General features: G+C 43.0%; 1 protein-coding gene across 1 annotated transcript; it reads right to left on the reverse strand.

The window, feature by feature from the left end:
• Positions 1-2,165: 2,165 nt before the first annotated feature.
• LOC110535058 (calcium-binding protein 1-like) lies at positions 2,166-22,237 on the reverse strand. The gene is made up of 8 exons (XM_036936315.1): positions 22,204-22,237; positions 21,459-21,823; positions 6,220-6,250; positions 5,956-6,099; positions 4,695-4,804; positions 4,489-4,563; positions 4,306-4,378; positions 2,166-3,878 (listed from the first exon to the last, which is right to left on the reverse strand). Exons 1-8 carry the CDS (start codon positions 22,235-22,237, stop codon positions 3,853-3,855), a joined length of 858 nt encoding a protein of 285 aa, XP_036792210.1. The 3' UTR covers positions 2,166-3,852.
• Positions 22,238-25,620: the final 3,383 nt, after the last annotated feature.

Here is a 25,620-nt window from a genome sequence, read left to right on the forward strand (position 1 = left end):
GTGTCATCATCATGCTGTGGATATATTTTTCAGCAGAAGGGACTGGGAGACTAGTCAGGATCGAGGAAAAGATGAACAGAGCAAAGTACTGAGAGATCCTTGATGAAAACCTGTTCCAGGACGTTCAGTACCTCAGACTGTGGTGAAGGTTCACCTTCCAACAGGACAACGACCCTAAGCACACAGCCAAGACAATGCAGGAGTGGCTTTTTGATGTCAAATGTCATTGAGTGGCCCAGCCAGAGCTCGGACCTGAACCTGATCGAACATTTCTGAAGAGACCTGAAAAAAGCTGTTCAGAAACGCTCCCCATCAAACCTGACAGAGCTTGAGAGGATCTGCAGAGAAGAATAAGAGAAATGCCCCAAATACAGGTGTGCCAAGCTTGTAGCGACATACCCCAAAAAACACGACCATTCCACTCCCTCTCCCACTTTTCATCTCCATGTGCATCTCTATATTCATCTTCTCCTGTGTATGAATAAAGTTCCTGTGTGGGTTCCTGTCTTTGGGCTGCTTTATTCCCCTCTAACCAGGGGCGGTGTCACAATCCAGTAAAATACATAGAGCTGGGTTGCTCTCTTTCAAGTCAATTTAAATAAATTAATTAGGCCCTAATCTTTGGATTTCACATGATTGGGAATACAGATATGCATCTTTTGGTCACAGATACATTTAAAAAAAGGTTGGGGCGTGGATCAGGAAACCAGTTTGTATCTAGTGTGACCACCATTTGCTTCATGCAGCGTGACATGTCCTTCGCAGAGAGTTGATCAGGATGTTGATTGTGGCTTGTGGAATGTTGTCCCACTCATCTATGGCTGTGCAAAGTTGCTGGATATTGGCGCGAACTGGAACATGCTGCCGTACACTTCGATCCAGAGCATCCCGAACATGCTCATTGGGTTACATGTCTGGTGATTATGCAGGCCATGGAAGAACAGGGACATTTTCAGCTTCCAGGAATTGTGTACAGATCTTTGCGACATGGAGCAGTGTACTATCTTTTTTTTATTTAAACAAATATTTTACCCCTTTTTTTTCTCCCCAATTTCGTGGTATCCAATTGGTAGTAGTTACAGTCTTGTCTCATTGCTGCAACTCCTGTACGGACTCAGGAGAGGCGAAGGTTGAGAGCCATGTGTCCTCCGAAACACAACCCAACCAAGCCGCACTGCTTCTTGACACAATGCACATCCTTCCCGGAAGCCAGCCGCACCAACGTGTCGGAGGAAACACTGTACACCTGGCGACCTGGTCAGCGTGCACTGCACCCGGCCCGCCACAGGAGTCGCTAGTGCGCGATGAGACAAGGATTTCCCTGCCGGCCAAACCATCAGGAATCTTCCCCAACCCGGACGACGCTGGACCAATTGTGCGCCCCATGGGCCTCCCGCTCGTGGCCTGCTGCGACAGAGCCTGGGCTCAAACCCAGAATCTCTGGTGGCACAGATAGCACTGCGATGCAGTGCTTTAGACCACTGTGCCACTCGGGAGGAGTGTATTATCATCCTGAAACATGAGGTGATGACGGCGGATGAATGGCATGACACAGCATTGACATCTGCCCAGTACAGTTGAAACTGGGATTAAGCCGTGAAGAGCACACTTTTCCAGTGTGCCAGTGGACATCAAAGGTTTGTGCAGAAATTATTTGATTGTGAAAGCCCACAGTTTCCTCAGCTGTCTGGGTGGCTGGTCTCAGACGATCCCACAGATGAAGAAGCCAGATGTGGCGGTCCTGGGCTGGCGTAGTTACACGTGGTCTGCGGTTGGGAGGCCAGTTGGACGTACTGCCAAATTCTTTAAAACAAAGTTGCTTATGGTAGAGAAATTAACATTACATTCTCTGGCAACAGCTCTGGTAGACATTCTTTCAGTCAGCATGCCAATTGCACACTCCCTCAAAACTTCTGTGGCATTGTGTTGTGACAAAACCACACATTTTAGAGTGTCCTTTTATTGTCCCCAGCACAAGGTGGACCTGTGTAATGATCATGCTGTTTAATCAGCTTCTTGATATGCCACACTTGTCATATGGATGGATTATCTTGACAAAGGTGAAATGCTCACTAACATGGATGTAAACAAAAACGTTTGCGAGAAATAAGCTTTTTGTGCTTCTGGAACATTTCTGTGATCTTCTATTTCAGCTCATGAAACATTGGACCAACACTTTACATGGTGCATTTATATTTTGTTCAGTGTATATTTATTGTGCCTAGACTTAAGTTTATTGCTCTGTATAGTTTGTACATTATGCAATTTAAAAAGGAAGGTTTGATGTGTCAGTCCAAATGTCCCTGTGAGACACTTCTTTCCTTCACAGTTTCCTAGTATAGGCTAGGCTTATTACGTTCGTCTTGTAATATCTTTTATATCCTGGGTTTACAGCATAGTCCTGGGACATATTGTATAACTGAAAAAAATACATGTATTTTTAGTACTCTGTAGCCTACTATATACATTAGACAATGTATTCAATATACTGTAATTACAAGTATGTTTGTCTTTTTGGCATGCATAACAACAGCAAAAGGACAAACTATGACTAACATACAGGAAACAAACAGACAGACAGACAAGCTACTGTACACAAAACCATCATGTTTTGAGTGCACTGCCCATAAATGTGAAGAAAAGCTACTATTTTCCAGATCTGGGGTTGGCTTGTTCACGGAGGTCCTCTTAGCACTTGCTTGTCCGTCCCATCACATTACAGACAGCATCCAGTGCTTTTATGGTACTGGGTAAACACAGTGTTCACAACTTAAACGATCATACAGTATCAGGGACCAGTTAATTAAATGAATGAAAGTGTAAAATTGCTGCTGCTTTCTGAGATCTTTCGTTCAGACCCAGGGTCACACAGATAGGATATCCAAATTAAGCAGTATAAAACAAATCATTTATAAGCCTCGAGATGGTGGGTACAAGGACAGTAAAAATAGGTGCACAAACACACACATCTGTGGGACATAAACACTCAAAACTATGCACTCTTCTGTTCTCACAAGTAACGTGCTGGAGTTCTTGGTCATTAGATATAACACGTACATACATACAAACCCATTTGTGATCAGTCACACAAATGACACTCTCTGCTTTTCTCACTCTATTACCCAAACTTGAAGAATTTACCAGTAGTCACAAGTAATATTGACATTTAAAGGGGAAATCTACAGTTGCTACATCAGTTTTTGGACTCATATATTAATGATATACTGTATACCCATTGATTCTTGAAGAATATAACAGACGCCTCATGAGCATGGATCAACTATCGTACCTCATCGGAACCCAAAATATCAGCATGTTTTACGCAAATGTTTATAAACGTAAACAAACACGGTATTGCCTCAGACATGGTTAAAACTAGAATGTTGATATCATGGATGGTCAGTCCTTGAGCTGTTCATGAGTTTCAAAGTGGTTCCATTTCTCCAGGCTTATTCCTTAGCCTTTTACCAAAACACAAGCGTTATTGTTTCAATGGCGGATTGCCCTTTAACGGTCGAGAAACAAAACTTGCCTAAATAGCAGGCTACACACAAGTGTATACAGTTTGTGGAGGGCTAAAAGTGCAGGAAACCATAAGCAAGTCAGTCTGTAAACTACAGTAGAATTTGCCTCTGTTGGACTGTGGGGCTTTTAGAGAAGAACACTATTTTGGGGAGAACAGTGTTCATCCGTTTCCCCTTAGATGTAAAGGGCTTTAATTCCAGTTTCCCTCAGGAAAACATTTCTCAGAGGTCCTAATATTTCCTCTGCCACTTTTTCATCATCGAATGAGAAAAGCAGAGGTTCACATTCAGCAAAAATAACTTGAAGCCATGTTGTCCACTCCTCCTCTCAGCGGAACATCATTCGTACAAACTCTGTGAAAAGAGAGGATAAGATCTGTCAAAGATTAGAAGTTCAGACAGTGTGTGTGTGGTAAAATATGCATATTTTTGCTCTGTGTGGGAGTTGACAGTATCATATGTCTATATTTGACTTACAGTGATTTGACCCATAGTTGTTTATGATGGAGGAGACCACACTTTCCTTACATGGTTGAAACACAGTTTGCAAATATCAAAGCTATTTGAAGCTTTGCCAGAAAGTGGATAAAAGGAAGGAAATACAATGAGAGCGAAGAGTAAGGAAGACCAGTCGACATCAAGCATTCATGAAGCACTCCTGTCCCAGCAGATAGAGACTACCTTGCATACAGCATAAGTAGCAAAGTCTCTAGCTATTACAATATTATCTGTGATTGTATTATTATGCTGGTATAGATAAACAAGATCTGCATCAGCTTACCTTCAAAGTCAACATGCCCATCACCATTCAAGTCAATGTCTCTCAGGATATCCTCTATGTCCCTGTGGCCAACCTACAGTCCAGTAACATAGGAGGAACAAGTCTGTGCAAAAACAAACCGTTTTTAGTAGTGATGCATACATTGATTAAGCTACTCTGACAGACTTGATTCCGTAACCTCACCTGTTGTCCCAGCAACGTCCTCATGGCTTCTCTCAGCTCAGATGTGCTTATCGCTCCATCACCGTTGGTGTCAAACTTCAAGAGGAAAAAACAAACGATCACATTCATAATCCAGAGCCTGAAATATTAGAGAGAGACACAACATAACTACTTTTCTCCGTATCATCCTCTCCTCCCTCTCTCTCTCTGCCAATCCGGTTTCTCACCTCTTTGAAGGCATCTCTTAGTTCTTTCACACCAATCATATCTGCAGTTTCAGCGAGAAGTTTGGGGCCCATCAACTCCACAAAATCCTCAAAATCAACATGACCTCCCACTTTACAAAAAGAGAAGAAACGAGCGAGAAAGAAGAAGTTAGTGGAGGGCATTAGCAAACCATGGTGTAATGTACCTGTACGGCAAATACACTATATATACAAGAGTATGTCGACACCCCTTCAAATGAGTGGATTTGGCTATTTCAGCCACACCGGTTGCTGACAGGTGTATAAAATCAAGCACACAGCCATGCAATCTCCATAGCTAAACATTGGCAGTAGAATGGCCTTACTGAAGAGCTCAGTGACTTTCAAAGTGGCACCGTCATAGGATGCCACCTTTCCAATAAGTCAGTTTGTCAAATTTCTATCCTGCTAGAGCTGCCCCGGTCAACTGTGAGTGCTGAAGCACGTAGAAATCGCCTGTCCTCGGTTGCAACACTCACTACCATGTTCCAAACTGCCTCTGGAAGCAACGTCAGCACAAGAACTGTTCATCTGGAGCTTCATGAAATGGGTTTCCATGGCCGAGCAGCCACACACAAGCCTAAGATCACCAAGCGTCGGTTGGAGTGGTGTAAAGTTTGTCGCCATTGGACACTTGAGCAGTGGAAATGCGTTCTCTGGAGTGATGAATCACGCTTCACCATCTGGCAGTACGGATGAATCTGTGTTTGGCGGACGCCAGGAGAACGCTACATGCCCCAATGCATAGTGTCAACTGTAAAGTTTGGTGGATAAGGAATAAGGGTCTCGGTCTGTTTTTCATTGTTCGAGCTTGGCCCCTTAGTTCCAGTGAAGGGAAATCTTAACACTACAGCATACAATGACATTTTAGATGATTCTGTGCTTCCAACTTTGTGGCAACAGTTTGGGGAAGGCCCTTTCCTGTTTCAGCATTCAGCAAAGCGAGGTCCATACATAAATGGTTTGTCAAGATCGGTGTGGAAGAACTTGACTGGCCTGCACATAGCCCTGACCTCAACACCATCAAACACCTTTGGGATGAATTGGAAGGCCCGTCCCCACTAATGCTCGTGGCTGAATGGAAGCAAGTCCCTGCAGCAATGTTTCAACATCTAGTGGAAAGCCTTCCCAGAAGAGTGGAGGCTGTTATAGCAGCAAAGGGGGTACCAACTCCATATTAATGCCCATGATGTTGGAATGAGATGTTCGACGAGCAAGTGTCCACATACTTTCACACTCTTACAATTCATGTTGATCTGTTGGCTCAGTTCTATCAACTCCATTTCAGTAGGCATGTATCCCATGGATCTCATACAGTTTCCCAGGTCTTTACAGCTGATGAAACCGTCTTTGTTCTTATCAAACTCCTTAAAAGCATCCCGCAACTCTGCAGAGAGAATACAGAGGAAGATTACTCTGGAGTGATCTGAACACGACTGTACTACTGCCACTACCAGCGACAACTACAGAGAGACAAGCACAGGAATGTACATGAAAAAACACTTACCATCAATCTCCTCTGGCCTCAACTTTCTGTCCTATTAGGGCAAAGAAGACAGTCTCAGTGTAATCAGAATTGGAAATAAAATAAAATATTAATAAAAATCAACATCATGAATAAGTAATTTAGTGATAATAACAAAAGTCGTTCCTATTATATTCTTACACTATTATGCCAGGAACAAAGTGACTTTGAAAGGTAAATCAGCGGTCTGCTCCATGATAATTTATTCTGGTGCAACTCAAGTCAATAGCAATATAGTAAAGAATGAAGTCACTGGAATGTTTTCAAACATCTAATGACACCCATTCAGACTGCTCCCTGCGTCATCAGACACACAGCGCAGCCGGGAAACGCCTGTCTTTCATTCTGCAAAAGAATGTAGCTGTGTTCTTTTGTCAGGTCTGGCTTGCAATGAAAGCAACCTTTAAAGGATACAGAGGACAGAGAGGGAGAGAGACATATCCCAGAACCTTTAGGGGCTAACCTGCAGAAGCAGAGAGAAGTGTAAACACAGCATCAACTCTGACGTCAGGCCCAAAGAACTGTCTGACCGGAACCACTCACACATAAAACAGAGAGGCCCGAAGAGATACTGTTGGCTAAACATCAAGCAGCCATCAGGAGCCACAACACAAAGTCTTCGCCAATAACCTAAATCACACAGACCGCAGGTGTTTCCTTTGACATCATTCACAACAAACATAAAATGTAAAACAAAGTGTGTTGAACATGGCGTGTGTAGCCTCAGGTAAGGCCGTGTTTATTGTCTCACCAGCATATTCGTACCCACACATGCCACACATCAAATTAAATTTGATTTGTCATATGCACCAAATACAACCTTACCATGAAATGCTTACTTACAAGCCCTTAACAAACAATGCAGAGTAAGAAAATGCAAAATATTAAAGTAAAAAAAGTAGCACAATTAAATAATCACGAGGCTATATACAGGGGGTACTGGTAGGGGTAAAGTGACTACGCATAGGTAATAAACAGTGAGTAGCAGCAGCGTAAAATGGGGGGGGGGTCAATGCAAATAGCCCGCGTAGCCATTTGATTAACTGTTCAGCAGTCTTATGGCTTGGGGGTAGAAGCTGTGTGTCACGTTCTGACCTTAGTTCCTTTGTGATGTCTTTGTTTTAGTATGGTCAGGGCGTGAGTTGGGTGGGCAGTCTGTTCTTTTTTCTATGATTTGGTATTTCTGTGTTTGGCCTGGTATGGTTCTCAATCAGAGGCAGCTGTCAATCGTTGTCCCTGATTGAGAACCATACTTAGGCAGCCTGTTTTTCACCCTTGAGTTGTGATTATTTTCTGTTTCGTATCTGTACCAGACAGAACTGTTTCGGTTTCATTTCGTTCTCTTGTTGGTTTTGTATTTTAGTGTTCTGAGTTCTATTAAAGAATATGAACACTTACCACGCTGCGCATTGGTCCTCACATTCTTCCACCACAGACAACCGTTACACTGTGAAGGAGCCTTTTGGACATAGCCGTGGCGCTCCGGTACTGCTTGCCGTGCGGTAGCAGAGAAAATAGCCTGTGACTTGGGTGGCTGGAGTCTTTGACAATTTTTAGGGCCTTTGACGCCGCTTGGTATGGAGGTCCGGATTGCAGTAAGCTTGGCCCCAGTGATGTACTGGGCTGTACACACTATCCTCTGTAGTGCCTTGCAGTTGGTTGCCAAGCAGTTGCGGTGATTCAACCAGTCACGATGCTCTCGATGGTGCAGCCGTATAACTTTTTGAGGATCTGAGGAACATTGCCAAATCCTTTCAGTCTTCGGAGAGGGAATACAGTGCATTTGGAAAGAATTCCAACCCCTTCCGCTTTTCCACAGTTACAGCTTTATTGTAAAATGGATGACGTTATTTTTTCCTCTCACTAATCTACACATGACAAAGCGAAAATAGAAATACCTTATTTACATAAGAAGAAGAAGGGCCTTAGACAGGGGAGGTGACCAAGAACCCAATGGTCACTCTAACAGAGCTCCTCCGTGGACATGGGAGAACCTTCAAGAAGGACAACCATCTCTGCAGCACTCCACCAATCAGGCCTTTATGGTAGAGTGGCCAAACGGAAGCCACTCCTCAGTAAGGCACATGACAGTCCGCCAAAAGGCACCTAAAGGCCTCTCAGACTATGAGAAACAAGATTCTCTGGTCTGATGAAAACAAGATTGAACTCTTTGGCATGAATGCCAAGCGTCATGTCTGGAGGAAACCAGGCACCGCTCATCACCCTATAGTGAAGCATGGTGGTGGCAGCATCATGCTGTAGGGATGTTTTTCAGCGGCAGTGACTGGGAGACTAGTCAGGATCAAAGGAAAGATGAATGGTGCAAACCTGCTCCAGAGAGCGCAGCACCTTAGACTGTGGCGAAAGTTCACCTTCCAACAGAACAACAACCCTTAGAACACAGCCAAGACAATGCAGGAGTGGCTTTGGGACGTGTTTCTGAATGTCCTTTAGTGTCCCAGCCAGAGCCCGGACCTGAACCCGATCTAACATCTCTGGAGACCTGAAAATAGCTGTGCAGCGACACTCCCCATCCAACCTGACAAAGTTTGAGAGGATCTGCAGAGAAGAATGGGAGAAACTTCCCAAATACAGGTGTGCCAAGCTTTTAGCGTCATACCCAAGAAGACGCGAGGCTGTAATCACTGCCAAAGGTGCTTCAACAAAGCACTGAGTAAAGGGTCGGAGTTAGAGGTCGACCGATTATGATTTTTCAACGCCGATACCGATTATTGGAGGACCAAAAAAGCCATTACCGATTATTAATAAAAACACATTTTTTGTAATAATGACAATTACAACAATACTGAATTAACACTTATTTTAACTTAATTTAATACATCAATAAAATCAATTTAGCCTCAAGTAGATAATGAAACGTTAAATTTGGTTTAAATAATGCAAAAACAAAGTGTTGGAGAAGAACGTAAAAGTGCAATATGTGCTATGTAAGAAAGCTAACGTTTCAGTTCCTTGCTCAAAACACGAGAACATATGAAAGCTGGTGGTTCCTTTTAACACGAGTCTTCAATATTCCCAGGTAAGAAGTTTTAGGTTGTAGTTATTATAGGACTATTTCCCTCTATACCATTTGTATTTCATTAACCTTTGACAAGGTTGACGAGCTGACAAGGTGAAAATCTGTCTTTCTGCCCCTGAACAAGGCAGTTAACCCACCGTTCCTAGGCCGTCATTGAAAATAAGAATGTGTTAACTGACTTGCCTAGTTAAATAAAGATTAAATAAAGGTGTAATCTTTTTATTTTATTTTTATTATTATTATTTTTAAAATCGGCAAATCGGCGCCCAAAAAGACCGATTTCCGATTGTTATGAAAACCTGAAATCGGCCCTAATTAAATCGACCATTCCGATGAATTGGTCGACCTCTAGTCTGAATACTTATGTTAATGTGATATTTCAGTTTTTGCATTGTCATTATGGGGTATTGTGTGTAGATGATTGATGAAGGAAATGTGGAAAAAGTCAAGGGGTCTGAATACTTTACAAATGCACTATAGGCATTGTCGTGCCCTCTTCACGACTGTCTTGGTGTGTTTGGATTATGATAGTTTGTTGGTGATGTGGACACCAAGGAACTTGAAGCGCTCAACCCGCTCCACTATAGCTCCATCGATGTAAATGGGGGCATGCTTGGCCCTCCTTTTCCTGTAGTCCACAATCATCTCCTTTGTCTTGCTCACGTTGAGGGAGAGGTTGTTGTCTTGGAACCACACTGCCAGGTCTCTGACCTCCTCCCTATAGGCTGTCGGTGATCAGGCCTACCACCGTTTTGTAGTCGGCAAACTTAATGATGGCCACGCAGTCGTGGGTGAACAGGGAGTACAGGGGGGGACTAAGCATGCACCCGAGGGGCCCCCGTGGTAGATGTGTTGTTGCTTACCCTTACCAACTGGGGATGGTCCGTCTGGAAGTCCAGGATCCAGTTGCAGAGGGAGGTTTTTAGTCCACGGGTCCTTAGCTTAGTAATGAGCTTTGAGGGCAATATGTTGTTGAGCTGTAGTCAATGAACAGCATTCTCATGTAGGTGTTCCTTTTGTCCAGATGGGAAAGGGCAGTGTGGAGTGCAATAGAGATTGCGCCATCTGTGGATCTGTTGGGGCGGTATGTGAATTGGACTGGGTCTAGGGTTTCTGGGATGATAGTGTTGATGTGAGCCATGACCAGCCTTTCAAATCACTTCATGACTACAGACATGAGTACTATTGGTCAGTAGACAATTAGGCAGGTCACCTTGGTGTTCTTGGGCACAGGAACTATGGTGGTCTGCTTGAAACATGTAGGTATTACATAAGAGGTTGAAAATGTCAGTGAAGATACTTGCCAGTTGGTCAGGAGAGCGTGATCACACAGTTGTCCGGAACAGCTTGTTCTCTCATGCATGCTTCAGTGTTGCTTGCCTCAAAGCATGCATTGAAGTAATTTAGCTTGTCTGGTAGGCGCATGTCTCTGTGCAGCTCACGGCTGGGCTTCGCTTTGTAATCCTTAATAATTTGCAAGCCCTGCCACATCTGATGAGCATCAGAGCCGGTGTAGTAGGATTCAATCTTAAACAATATTGATGCTTTGCCTGTTTGACGGTTCGTCAAGGGATTTCTTAAGCGTCTGGATTAGTGTCCAGCTCCTTGAAAGCAGCAGCTCTAGACTGTAGCTCAGTGCGGGTGTTACCTGTAATCCATGGCTTCTGGTTGGAATATGTACGTACATTCACTGTGGGGATGACGTCATCGATGCACTTATTGATAAAGCTGGTGACTGATGTGGTATACTCCTCAATGCCAACGGCTGAATCCCGGAACATATTCCAGTCTGTGCTAGCAAAACAGTCCTGTAGCTCAGCATCTGTGTCATCTGACCACTTCCGTATTGAGTCACAGGTACTTCCTGCTTTAGTTTTTGGTTGTAAGCAGGAATCAGGAGGATAGAATTATGGACAGACTTGCCAAATGGATGTGTTAAAATGTCTGATTGCATTTACCAAACAAACACACACACGGATACAAAAATATGGGTTTCTGTGTCGAGACTTACTATTATCCAGGTCATTGCGCAGGAAGATGCAGGTGGTCCCATAATGTTGTGAATGAGAGCACAGTTTTGTGCTAGGGCCATGAGGGGCTCCTGAAAGGCCCTGTAAGGGCAAAGCCTCTTTCCTCGCAGAACTGCACCACACTGTACTGTCTCTTGTCTTCATGGACCAGCTTTCTAGGGGGGCAAGGGGGGTTCGGGTATATGGAGGGCAGTTAAACGTGATTTATGCTTGATCCGGCAATGCGAAGGACTCCGCATTTCTCCGTATAGCTCCGCACTAACATGATTGGTTGACGGTAGGTGGGGGCAGTACATTCTGTATAAACACTTCCTTGACAAGTTCCTTCACAACAAACATGGAACACTTTGACGAAAGGCTATCTGAATAAGTTCGCAAATATAAACATCTTTGTGGTACTTCGTAGTGATTTAATGTAGGGATTTCAAAGACACAAAAATGTGTTTTAACTCCTGGAAGAACTGGGAAGTAATTGGGATAGAAGGACGCTAGATTAGCACACATTAAACAAATCTGATTTAACAAAGTGTATATATTCGTCAAATCCATCATGACTGATGTATTGTAACAAGCCCACAATGTGGTTACTAGAATCTGATTTGGATATACATTATTTAGCTGTTTTCGCTGCATAACATTTAGAAGTTGTCCCTTATCAGGTTTAGAAGAAGTGACCGCTAAATGCTAACTCTCGTTCATATAAACTGGTAGCATAGCTACAATACCATACAGAAATTGGTTGTGGTAGTCAAAGTAGTTTTTAACTGTAATGCAGTTGAATGATGACGATGACCTGAATTGGGGTTGACAATGGTTTGGTTGAGTTCCATTGACCTCTTTACCACATCTATGAAAGGGGAAGCTTGAAACAAGAAGTGGAGACAGGCAGTTGCAGGACCAAAAAAATGAAGGGTTGAAGTGGAGATGCAGGTGGGAAAATGGTGCCGCCTTTTTACGTCATCATTTCTTGGCTGTGCTCCTATGTCAAGCACCGGGAAACTAAAGTGCAAGAAGTACGAATGCTCTGACTTCTGCGGAAGCTGCATTGTAGTAAATGCTGTATGGCCACTGCAGACACCAGATTGACCATAAATTGGTTTTGAGAAACCCGTAGTAATCAAATTTCAATTAAATGTATTTGTAAAGCCCTTCTTACATCAGCTGATGTCACAAAGTGCTGTACAGAAACACAGCCTAAAACACCAAACAGCAAGCAATGTAGGTGTAGAAGCACGGTGGCTAGGAAAAACTCCCTAGAAAGGCCAGAATCTAGGAAGAAACCTAGAGAGGAACCAGGCTATGAGGGGTGGCCAGTCAGCAGCTATGGGACAGAATTAATACAAAGGTACAGTTGTGAGTTGTATTGTGTGTGAGAGCAGGGGAACAACTTTTACTGGGGATGGGGGATAGATGTCCCCCCCATATTCTGAAATTGCATTCCCCCCAGTTTTATCATTGGATTGTGATACAAAACGAGGCAACGGTGTGCTTTAGGATCATGCGGACGATTCCGAGTGGTCAGGTAGGCTGTTTGGAGTGTTTAACTGACTGGATAAAAAATTATGTCCCCCCATTTCTAAAACCAAAGATGGACACCTGTCTGTAATTCTCTAATTTCTTTAAAAATGTTGTAATAATATCTATTTGACATTTGCCTATTTGATTGTTTGTATTTTGTTTCTTCACAATTATTATTTATTATTATTATTATTTTTAACGTCTTCCTTCTAGCTAGCCCATGTAGTTATTTCTTGAATATATTTAATTTTCTTAGGGAAAATTGTGATGCTAAATGTTTTTATCTATTTGCCCAGGGACTACAGCTGAAAACTATCCAGCAAAAATGTTAATTGATGTGCATTGTCCCTGTCAAATAATTAAAAATATATATACAGTGGGGCAAAAAAGTATTTAGTCAGCCACCAATTGTGCAAGTTGGCCCACTTAAAAAGATGAGAGAGGCCTGGAATTTTCATCATAGGTACACTTCAACTATGACAGACAAAAATGAGAAAAAAAATCCAGAAAATCACATTGTAGGATCTTTTATGAATTTATTTGCAAATTATGGTGGAAAATAAGTATTTGGTCAATAACAAAAGTTTCTCAATACTTTGTTATATACCCTTTGTTGGCAATGACAGAAGTCAAACGTTTTCCGTAAGTCTTCACAAGGTTTTCACACACTGTTGCTGGTATTTTGGCCCATTCCTCCACGCAGATCTCCTCTAGAGCAGTGATGTTTTGGGGCTGTTGCTGGGCAACATGGATTTTCAACTCCCAAAGATTTTCTATGGGGTTGAGATCTGGAGACTGGCTAGGCCACTCCAGGACCTTGAAATGCTTCTTACGAAGCCACTCCTTCGTTGCCCAGGCGGTGTGTTTGGGATCATTGTCATGCTGAAAGGCCCAGCCACGTTTCATCTTCAATGCCCTTGCTGATGGAAGGAGGTTTTCTCTCAAAATCTCACGATACATGGCCCCATTCATTCTTTCCTTTACACAGATCAGTCATCCTGGTCCCTTTGCAGAAAAACAGCCCCAAAGCATGATGTTTCCACCCCCATGCTTCACAGTAGGTATGGTGTTCTTTGGATGCAACTCAGCATTCTTTGTCCTCCAAACACGACAAATTGAGTTTTTACCAAAAAGTTATATCTGACCATATGATATTCTCCCAAACTTCTTCTGGATCATCCAAATGCTCTCTAGCAAACTTCAGACGGGCCTGGACATGTACTGGCTTAAGCAGGGGGACACGTCTGGCACTGCAGGATTTGAGTCTCTGCCGGCGTAGTGTGTTACTGATGGTAGGCTTTGTTACTTTGGTCCCAGCTCTCTGCAGATCATTCACTAGGTCCCCCCGTGTGGTTCTGGGATTTTTGCTCACCGTTCTTGTGATCATTTTGACCCCACGGGGTGAGATCTTGCGTGGAGCCCCAGATCGAGGGAGATTATCAGTGGTCTTGTATGTCTTCCATTTCCTAATAATTGCTCTCACAGTTGATTTCTTCAAATCAAGCTGCTTACCTATTGCAGATTCAGCCTTCCCAGCCTGGTGCAAGACTACAATTTTGTTTCTGGCGTCATTTGACAGCTCTTTGGTCTTGGCCATAGTGGAGTTTGGAGTGTGACTGTTTGAGGTTGTGGACAGGTGTCTTTTATACTGATAACAAGTTCAAACAGGTGCCATTAATACAGGTAACGAGTGGAGGACAGAGGAGCCTCTTAAAGAAGAAGTTACAGGTCTGTGAGAGCCAGAAATCTTGTGACCAAATACTTATTTTCCACCATAATTTGCAAATAAATTCATTGAAAATCCTACAATGTGATTTTCTGGAATTTTTTTCTCTCATTTTGTCTGTCATAGTTGAAGTGTACCTATGATGAAAATTACAGTCCTCATCTTTTTAAGTGGGAGAACTTGCACAATTGGTGGCTGACTAAATACTTTTTTGCCCCACTGTATGAATGACCTGTTCAATGTGCTTAGGGCCCTGCCTTTGACCTGTTAATTATGTCATGCTGCATCTCAGTCATATTGTAATATTATCAGTCCTTAGCTTGTGCTGCTACCTTTTATCAAATGTAATTTCTACAATGTAGAAAATAGTAAAAATAAAGAAAAAACCTGGAATGAGTAGCTGTGTCCAAACTTTCTACTGGTACTGTATATTTTTGTTGTTGTTTCTCTGTAATACTACTAGCCACCTAGCAATGTTATGACGATGGCTTTAGCTAGACCAGATAGGTTCCCAATCTCATGACTAGCTACCAAGATGCAATTTCAGGCTATCCATTTTTTAAATGTTTTTATTTCACCTTTATTTAACCAGGTAGGCCAGTTGAGAACAAGTTCGCATTTACAACTGTGACCTGGCCAAGATAAATCAAAGCAGTGTGACGAGTTACACATGGGATAAACAGACGTACAGTCAATAACACAGTAGAAAAATCTAGATACAGTGTGTGCAAATGTAGTAAGCTTAGGGAGGTAAAGCAATAAATAGGCCATAGTGGTGAAATAATTACAATTTAGCATTAACACTGGAGTGATAGATGTGCAAGTAGAGATACTGGGGTGCAAAAGAGCAAAAATAAATAACAATATGGGGATGAGGTAGTTGGGTGGGCTATTTACAGATGGGCTGTGTACAAGTACAGTGATCGGTAAGCTGCTCTGACAGCTGATGCTTAAAGTTAGTGAGGGAGATTAAGTCTCCAGCTTCAGTGATTTTTTGCAATTCGTTCCAGTCATTGGCAGCAGAGAACTGGAAGGAAAGGCGGCCAAAGGAGGAGTTGGCTTTGGGGATGACCAGTGAAATACACCTGCTGGAGCACGTGCTATGGGTGGGTGTTGCCATAGTGACCAGTGAGCTGAGATAAGGCAGGGCTTTACCTAGCAAAGACTTATAGATGACCTGGAGCCAGTGGGTTTGGTGACGAATATGAAGTGAGGGCCAGCCAACGAGAGCATACAGGTCGCAGTAGTGGGTAGTATATGGGGCTTTGGTGACAAAACGGATGGCAGTGTGATAGACTACATCTAATTTGCTGAGTATTGGAGGCTATTTTGTAAATGACATCGCCGAAGTCTAGGATCGGTAGGATAGTCAGTTTTACGAGGGTATGTTTAGCAGCATGAGTGAAGGAGGCTTTGTTGTGAAATAGGCAGCCGATTCTAGATTTAATTTTGGATTGGAGATGCTTAATGTGAGCCTGGAAGGAGAGTTTACAGTCTAATCAGATACCTAGAATACGCAGACAACTACAAATACCTAAGTCAGAACCGTCGAGAGTAGTGATGCTAGGCGGGCAGCGATCGGTCAAAGAGCATGCATTTAGTTTAACTAGCATTTAAGAGCAGTTGGATGCCACGGAAGGAGAGTTGTATGGCATTGAAGCTTGTCTGGAGGTTTGTTAATACAGTGTCCAAAGACGGGCCAGAAGTATACAGAATGGTGTCGTCTATGTAGAGGTGGATCAGAGAATCACCAGCAACAAGAGCGACATCATTGATATATACAGAGAAAAGAGTCAGCCTGAGAATTTAACCCTATGGCACTCCCATAGAGACTGCCAGAGGTCCGGACAACAGGCCCTCCGATTTGACACACTGAACTATACCTGAGAAGTAGTTGGTGAACCAGGCGAGGCAGTTATTTGAGAAACCAAGGCTGTTGAGTCTGCCGATAAGAATGCAGTGATTGACAGAGTCGAAAGCTTTGGCCAGGTCGATGAAGACGGCTGCACAGTACTGTCTTTTATCGATGGCGGTTATGATATCATTTAGAACCTTGAGCATGGCTGAGGTGCACCCATGACCAGCTCGGAAAACAGCGGAGAAGGTATGGTGGGATTCAAAATGGTCAGTGATCTGTTTGTTAACTTGGCTTTCGAAGACTTTAGAAAGGCAGGGCAGAATGGATATAGGTCTTTCACAGATTGGGTCTAGAGTGTCTCCCCCTTTGAAGAGGGGGATGACTGCGGCAGCTTTCCAATCTTTAGGCATCTCAGACAAAACGAAAGAGAGGTTGGTAATAGGGGTTGCAACAATTGCTGCAGATAATTTTAGAGAGAGAGAGGGTCCAGATTGTCTAGCCCGGCTGATTTGTAGGGGTCCAGATTTTGCAGCTCCGTCAGAACATCGGCTATCTGGATTTGGGTGAAGGAGAAGCAGGGGAGGCTTGGGCAAGTTTCTGTGAAATTTCCAAATTTTGGGTGGCCTTCCTAAGCCAGGATTCAGACACGGCTAGGACATCAGGGTTGGCGGAGTGTGCTAAAGCAGTGAATAAAACAAACTTAGGGAGGAGGCTTCTGATGTTAACATGCATGAAACCAAGGTTTTTACCGTTACAGAAGTCAACAAATGATAGCACCTGGAGAATAGGTGTGGTGCTGGGGGCTGCAGGGCCTGGGTTAACCTCTACATTACCAGAGGAACAGAGGAGGAGTAGGATAAGGGTACGGCTAAAGGCTACAAGAACTGGTCGCCTAGTGCATTGGGGACAGAGAATAAAAGAAGCAGATTTCTGGGCGTGGTAGAATAGAATCAGGGCATAATGTACAGACAAGGGTATGGTAGGATGTGAGTACAGTGGAGGTAAACCTAGGCGTTGAGTGACAATGCGAGAGATTTCATCTCTGGTGGCACCAGTTAAGCCAGTTGAGGTCTCCACATGTGTGGGGGGTGGGACAAAAGAGCTATCTAAGGCAAGGTCAGCGGGACTGAGGGCTCTACAGTGAAATAAAACAATAAGAATTAGCCGAGACACCAGTAGACAAGGCATATTGACATTAGAGAGAGGCATAAAGCAGTCACAGGTGTTGATTGGGAGGCGTTGGCTAACAATAGCCACTCGGTAGCAGCTAGCTAGCTGCGATGATCCGGTCTAATGATCCAGAGCGGCAGGAAACAGGTGATGTGGTAGAGAGAAGCAGTCCGATATGCTCTGTGTTGATATCGTGCTGTAAAGACAGGCCTGTATTGTCCAAGCTAAAGCTGGCGGTGTCCGACCTAAAGGTGAAGGCCGCTAGCCGTGGCTAACAAAGACTAGGAGCTAGTTAGCTGCCTAGCTCCTGATGGAGGTTCCAGATATAAGGAATAAAAATAGCAGATCCGTACCACATTGGGTGAGGCAGGTTGCAGGAAAGTATATTTAGTTCATAGATAGAAAGTGAGATGAAAAAATGAATACTGCAATATTCTCATTCTCATCCAGAATTGTGGGGTGCATGATGCCCCTGTTCTAAATTCATGGTAAATGTACAGGTCAGAGATTAATACATTTTTCTGCTCAACTGTCACCTGGCTCTATTTTCCCCATCTATCCTCCATTCTCCTCCCCTCTCCCCCTCTCATGTCCTCCCCTCTCCCATCACCTCCCCTCTGTAGACTATGACTAGGTCACACTGACCTAACAGATATACGGAGGTAATTTCACAGAGAACATCACAGAAGACGGAGACAAAACCATGGATGGAGAAGAAGAGAGAGGGAGGGAAACAGGGAGAGCATTGTAGCTTTGCATTCATTTTAGAACATTCTCTAATGGTCTGTTATTTTTTTAAAGTGAATAAGTAGAAGGAGATGTCTGCTTTATTTGTCTCAGAAACATTGTGTCCAAATAACACCTGCTATTTGGGGATCTGATAGTCCATGTGTTACGCTTCTCCCTGTGTATCACTCACTACCTCTCAATTACTGTGTCATAAAGAGCTGATTCATATTCAACTTATGTTTCACTGGCACACACTTCCTGACTGACTCGGAGTCCAGATGACAGAGAACATAGATTGGCTGCTGAGCTGAGGGTTGTCATACCGACTCACTGACTTCCTTGTTAGAAGCACCAAAGCTTCAGTATGCAAACACTCAGCAAAAACACATTAAAAAGGAAACTAATTCACTATAGTGCACCTATTCCGCAGGATACTTATTGAAATGATAACCAAAGTATGAGAAATAGCATATCACAACACCCCATTACTATACAAGTCAAGAGCCCACTCCATGATGCCACAATCCCATTAAGAGACCAGTACCAACTTCCACTTTATGAACACTAAAGACCCCAGTCTGCAGAAGCACATTATTATGTTTACGTTCTGTGTATGAATAATTATAATTGGCTATTTATTTCTGGGCAATAATTACAATATCTATAAAACACATCCGACACGTTTGGAAAACACCTGCTCTGGGTTGCAGTGATGTGTGGAACAGCTAAGATCCTTTAATCTTGACGAGATACTTCAAAGTGACTAGGCTACCTTCAAAGAGTAAAATACAAAACAGATATCATCATAGCTTTTTGATCAATGTATATATGAATATGCAAATAGAATTGATTTCAGTCTAATACAAATGAACACTTCAGAACCATTCTGCTCTCTCTCTCTCTCCGCTGTCTCTGACTTTCTAATTCCCATGTGAACTACTGTACAGTGCATTCTGAAAGTATTCAGACCCCTTCAATTTTTCCACATTTTGTTACGTTACAGCCGTTTTCTAAAATGGATTAAACCCCTCATTAGACAAAGCAAAAAACTTTTTTTATAATTTTTTGCAAATTTATACAAAATAGAAAACTGAAATATCACATTTACATAAGTATTCAGACCCTTTACTCAGTACTTTGTTGAAGCACCTTTGGCAGAGCTTACAGCCTCGAGTCTTCTTGGGTATGATGCTACAAGCTGGGCACACCTGTATTTGGGGAGTTTCTCACATTCTTCTCTGCAGATCCTCTCAAGCTCTGTCAGGTTGGATGGGGAGCATTGCTACATAGCTATTTTCAAGTCTCTCCAGAGATGTTTGATCAGGTTCAGGTCCGGGCTCTGGCTGGGTCACTCAAGGACATTCAGAGACTTGTCCCAAAACCACTCCTGCATTGTCTCGGTTGTGTGCTTAGTGTCGTTGTCCTGTTGGAAGGTGAACCTTCGCCTCCAGTCTGAGGTCCTGAGTGCTCTGGAGCAGGTTTTCATCAAGGATCTCTCTGTACTCTGCTCTGTTCATCTTTCCCTCAATCCTGACTAGTCTCCCAGTCCCTGCCGCTGAAAAACATCTACACAGCATGATGCTGCCACCACTATGCTTCATCGTAGGGATGGTGCCAGGTTTCCTCCAGATGTGAAGCTTGGCATTCGGGCCAAAGAGTTACATCTTCGTTTCATCAAACCAGAGAATCTTGTTTCTCATAGTCAGAGTCTCTAAGTGCCTTTTGACAAACTTCAAGCAGGCTGTCATGTGCCTTTTACTGAGGAGTGGCTTCCATCTGGACACTCTACCATAAAGGCCTGATTGGTGGAGTGCTGCAGAGATGATTGTCCTTCTGGAAGTTTCTTCCATCTCCACAGAGAAACTCTGGAGCCCGGTCAGGGTGACCATTGGGTTCTTGGTCACCTTCCGGACCAAGGCCCTTCTCCCCTGATTGCTCAGTTTGGCCGGGCGGCCAGCTCTAGGAAGAGTCTTGGTGGTTCCAAATCGTCTCCATTTAAGAATAATGGAAGCCACTGTGTTCTTGGGGACCTTCAATTCTGCAGGTACCATTCCCCAGATGTGTTCCTCGACACAATCCTGTCTCTGAGCTCTATGGACAATTCCTTCGACCTCATGGCTTGGTTTTTGCTCTGACATGCACTGTCAACTGTGGGACCTCATATAGACAGGTGTGTGCCTTTACAAATCATGTCCAATCAATTAAATTTACCACAGGTGCACTCTAATCAAGTTGTAGAAACATCTCAATGATGACCAATGGAAACAGGATGCACCTGAGCTCAATTTCGAGTCTCATAGTAAAGGGTCTGAATACTTATGTAAATAAGAGTTGTTTTTTAAAACATTTTATACATTTGCAAATTTTTCTGAAAACCTGTATTCACTTTGTCATTATGGGCTATTGTGTGTAGATCGATTTTTTTATTTTTTTATTTAATTTTTAAAATTATTTCATCAATTTTAGAATAAGGCTGTAACATAACAAAATGTGGAAAAAGTTCTGAATACTTTCAGAATGTATTGTACATCCATGCTGAGAAACCATCAATCCAGACATGGCTTTATACAGCAATGTGTGTAGCTGTGAATTTATTACAATGCCAGAAAAATCTGATATGTATAGCTAATGTGTGCCCTCCAAATGTGTGCATTGCTTTTCTGGATGACTTGATGTGAAACTTACAATGAAGATAGCCTACATGGTTTCCTATTCACGTTCCCTGACAGAGGAGCTCTGATAAGAGGACCCACTGAAGCCCTCTGCACTTTCACAGACAAGCTCAGCCATTATTAATGTAATTGATTTACTAGGCTCGTGAGGCATGTTACATAGCTGCAAGATTCCGCTACAAGATGTTAATTGTGACCCTCAAATATTAGTTTTCATGCACTATCAATTACATTCAGACTACTACCTCTATCTGAGATCAATACCCTGATAAAGGTAGACCTATTACTTCCTCTTAAGGAATAGATTACAGGTCTACATAGGCCTTGATGATGAAATATAGCATTGTGGTAAGGCCCACAATGTAATATGTTTAATCATAATGACCCAACTATTTGAAGAAGCGTATCCTTATAAATCAGTGATTCATTGTTAATCATTATTTTTCATAATTAAGAAATACTTTTAATTGGGCCTTACCTGCCCAAAAACCGAGCTGAGAATTGGGCGCAAATTGAAGTCGGATTCAAAGGATGCCGCACTGGACCTTCCGGAGCGGTGAGAGGATCGGCTGGACACGGGGATAGGCGATGAGAAAGCTGGGGAAGGCATGCTGGCATTCCCGATAGTGGACGAACTTGGCCTTGTATGGTCCCTCGACTCAAAAAATAGCGCGGTGTCATCTCTGCAATCAGAGTGGGGCTGTATTCTGGGGTCCAAGTGGGTAGGTTGAGTGTGGCTGTGGTGGTTTGCAGGCGGTCGGTCGTCCCGGGTCGTTTTCCGGTGGTGTCGGTGGGGTTGGATGACTTGCAATGTTTTCTCACACCTCGGCCCAAACCATGTTGCTCAGATGGGTCATCCTGGAAGTTGGCAGCGGGTATCTGGCCGTTGGAGGCGTGGGGCTGGCTCTTACTAGCTCGGGTCGTGTCCCTATTCTGGGTAACGTTGCGGAGTAGCGAAGGATGCCACAGGGGTCTCCGCGCACTAACGTCGCACTCTGCGGACAAGAATGACTCCTCTGCGACTTTGCTGCTCACTTGAATTGCAGCTGGACGATGATGATGACTTCGGTCGGTTCCTGTCGTGCGTTCAGGGAAGTATGTCGATCTACTGCTTACCGAGGAAGATTTCAGCAAGGACGTCCTAGATTCGGATTTGAGTCTTGCTCCTTGTCTCGTTTCAGCAGTAGACCTACTCATTGCCGTTTGGTTGTGTATTTTCTCACATTGTCGGCCTTCGTACGGTAACAACAAAACCATAGCTGCCTTCAAAAGCTGTTCTTAAAAGTTGCATTTACCACCTGATTGCTATGTGGCGCTGATGCAGGACGCGCGCAGACACGTAACGAAAATCATAGCACTCTGTTCACGTCGCTCACCTGTCACTACTATGAAAGTCCCTGGCACCTTGACATTTACAGTGTTTCGGTGTGGGAAGATCTAACACCGTGCCCATAAATGATTGTTGTAGGCAGTGGTGTAAAGTACTTAAGTAAAAATACTTGAAAGTACTACTTGAGTAGTTTTTTGGGGTATCTGTACCGTATTATTATTATTTTCACAACTTTTTACCCCATACATTTTCCCTGACACCCAAAAGTACTTGTTACAGTTTGAATGCTTAGCAGAATTGGAAAATGGCCTAATTCACACACTTACTGAGAGATCATCCCTGGTCATCCCCAGGGGAGCCGCCAGGGATTTTGGGCCCCATGAAAAGACATCACATTGGGCCCCACCACCACAGGCCACTCCAACCCTGCGCAATTGCTGTAACCACACACCTCCAGAACCCAATCAACCCATTCAAAGTTTTAAATAACTCTACCTTTGCAGGTTTGCAACTCTTGTAGTCCAATATTTACTGTACGGTATTTACTGACAGTGAGCTGTGAAAATGTAACATTGTGCAGACATGCAACATTCTGTGAAATTCACTATTTGATGCCAGACTGATCCCCTCTATAAGAAATGTGCTAAAGGCCATCTTTTTACAGTCTAAATGTAATTTTAATGTTAACGTTCTTGAATAGAAAATTCTCTTAACATTTAATGAACAATTTAAAATAAATATACATTAACCTCTTCAATTAAAATAAATGAACATAACAAACAAAATAACAAAATCAGCAGCAGATTTTTGAACTAAGTATACATACCAACTAGAAAATAAGCAGCTGTAAAAGTGGAAATGAAAAGGCCTGATGGTGACGCTAGAGGAAAGGTCAAAAGGTCACCAAATGAATAGGTTTCTTCCACTTGGGGTCTTGATTGTGCACAAGAAATTTTATGGCAATCCAGCCATTATTTTGAGATATATCTTGTTCTCAGCCTGTGGGCATCATGTGTGTAGTGATCCAATATCCATAACCATGCCATTTAACAGCATGGCAAGACTGCAAAGGCTGTCCTGGGACATAGTGGAGCTCAATTCGTTTTTTAAAATCTGTTTTAGCTTACTGAAAGCTCTCGCCACCAGCAACAGTCACAGGCAGTGTGCAAAATATATGTAAAGCAACTCACACTTCTCCAAAAATGTTTTGCAGCTGCATCTTACAAATTGCATTCAGGAGACCAAGAGGGGACAAGTTAGGGGGGAAAGTGGCAGCATATACAGTGTTCAGGTGTCTTACTTCATGATGAAACTCAGGTGTAAGATCTCTGGAATACTTCATGATCAGTGGTTGGCACACAGAAGGGACTTTATCCTCACTAATCTGCCCAACTTTCAGAACAGCAGAAAATGATTCTACAATTATTGCAGTGTTCTGGAACCCAATGTCCAAGTCACTTATGATGTTGTCCAAAGCATTAAAAAACAGTGTTCTGGAACCCAATGTCCAAGTCACTTATGATGTTGTCCAAAGCATTAAAAAACAGTGTTCTGGAACCCAATGTCCAAGTCACTTATGATGTTGTCCAAAGCATTAAAAAACAGTGTTCTGGAACCCAATGTCCAAGTCACTTATGATGTTGTCCAAAGCATTAAAAAACAGTGTTCTGGAACCCAATGTCCAAGTCACTTATGATGTTGTCCAAAGCATTAAAAAACAGTGTTCTGGAACCCAATGTCCAAGTCACTTATGATGTTGTCCAAAGCATTAAAAAACACTGTTCTGAAACACCGTTGCTGCACTGTCCTGAGCTGTCTCCTCTTGAGAGGTCTCATCATGGGATCTCTTCCTTTTCCTCTGGCGGCCGTGTTCCTTGCTAAATTGAGTTGCAACATCCATTTGTCAGTGTTGCCTCAGACAGGAGAGACTCCCATCCATCTCTAAGAGCCGGGCATCTCTTCCTTTAAGGCTCTGATATTGGCTGCCTCTGTGTCAACTGAGCTTTTTCCTGACTGGAGAATCACATTCCTGTCCTCAATGCATTGCAGTACCTGCAATTATGCCAACTGACATGTCATTCAACACAATGCTGCTCACCTCCTTCTACAGTTGGGAGTAGGGCTGGTTCAGGGGGGTGGGGATGGGGAGACACGGCTGCTGAGCCTGAAGCTGCATCTGTTGGGCCTGGCACCAAGCAGGGGGAAGGACAGGGACAACTGATTTAGAATGAATAGCTTGCTAAAAGTTTGCCTGCATTGATTAAAATGTCAACTAAAAGAGTGAAATGTAAACCCTGAATTCTCTGAGAAGATATTAAGATATTAAGTAACTAATGTTAGGGGAGCAAAATTTGCCTATTTCATGGTGGACTAAGCTAACAGGATCATTTCCACCTCTCACGGACTACACCCACCTTCCTTTGTGAAACATTGGGGGACATACTGTCGCCCTTTCTTTTCTCTCTCCTGTATTTCTTTTCTTTCTTTTCGTTTTTTGGAAGCCAGATTTTTCTTTAGGAAGCTGAGACATGATGCTCCACCGGCACTCCTCAACACATGCTTCACTTGTAAATGATGTCTCAGTGTTGGAGCATGCCCCTGGCTATATGTAAAAAAAAAAATAAGAAAATGGTTCCATCTGGTTTGCTTAATATAAGGAATTTGAAATGATTTATATTTTTTTTATTTTAGATACTTAAGTATATTTTAGCAATTACATTTACTTTTGATACTTAAGTATATTTAAAACCAAATACTTTTAGACTTTTACTCAAGTAGGATTTTACTGGGTGACTTTTACTTGAGTCATTTTCTATTAAGGTATCTTTACTTTTACTCAAGTAGGACAATTGGGTACTTTTTCCACCACTGGTGGTAGGCTATGATGTCTTCAAATGGAATGGGTCATAATTCCACAGTGAATTTCTACTGTACATCTCTAATGATTTAACAAGACGTCAAAACTCCAATATGAATGTAGATAATAATTGTCTACTTTCATGAATACTGATGTTGCTATGCAAAAATTGATTAGATTATCTTGCCAAAAGGGTCCTCAAATTCACGGCAGGTAGCCTAGTGGTTAGAGCGTTAGGCTAATAACCGAAAGGTTGCTGGATCAAATCCCCGAGATGACAAGGTAAAGATCTGTCGTTCTGCCCCTGAGCTAGGCAGTTAACCCACTGTTCCCCAGGCGCCGAAGACGTGGATGTCAATTAAGGCAGCCGCCCGCACCTCTCTGATTCAGAGGGGTTGGGTTAAATGGGAAGACACTTTTCAGGTGAAGGCATTCAGTTTTACAACTGTACAA

The sequence above is a fragment of the Oncorhynchus mykiss genome, chromosome 11 (assembly GCF_013265735.2).
Source record: "Oncorhynchus mykiss isolate Arlee chromosome 11, USDA_OmykA_1.1, whole genome shotgun sequence".
Classification (NCBI taxonomy): Eukaryota; Metazoa; Chordata; class Actinopteri; order Salmoniformes; family Salmonidae; genus Oncorhynchus; species Oncorhynchus mykiss.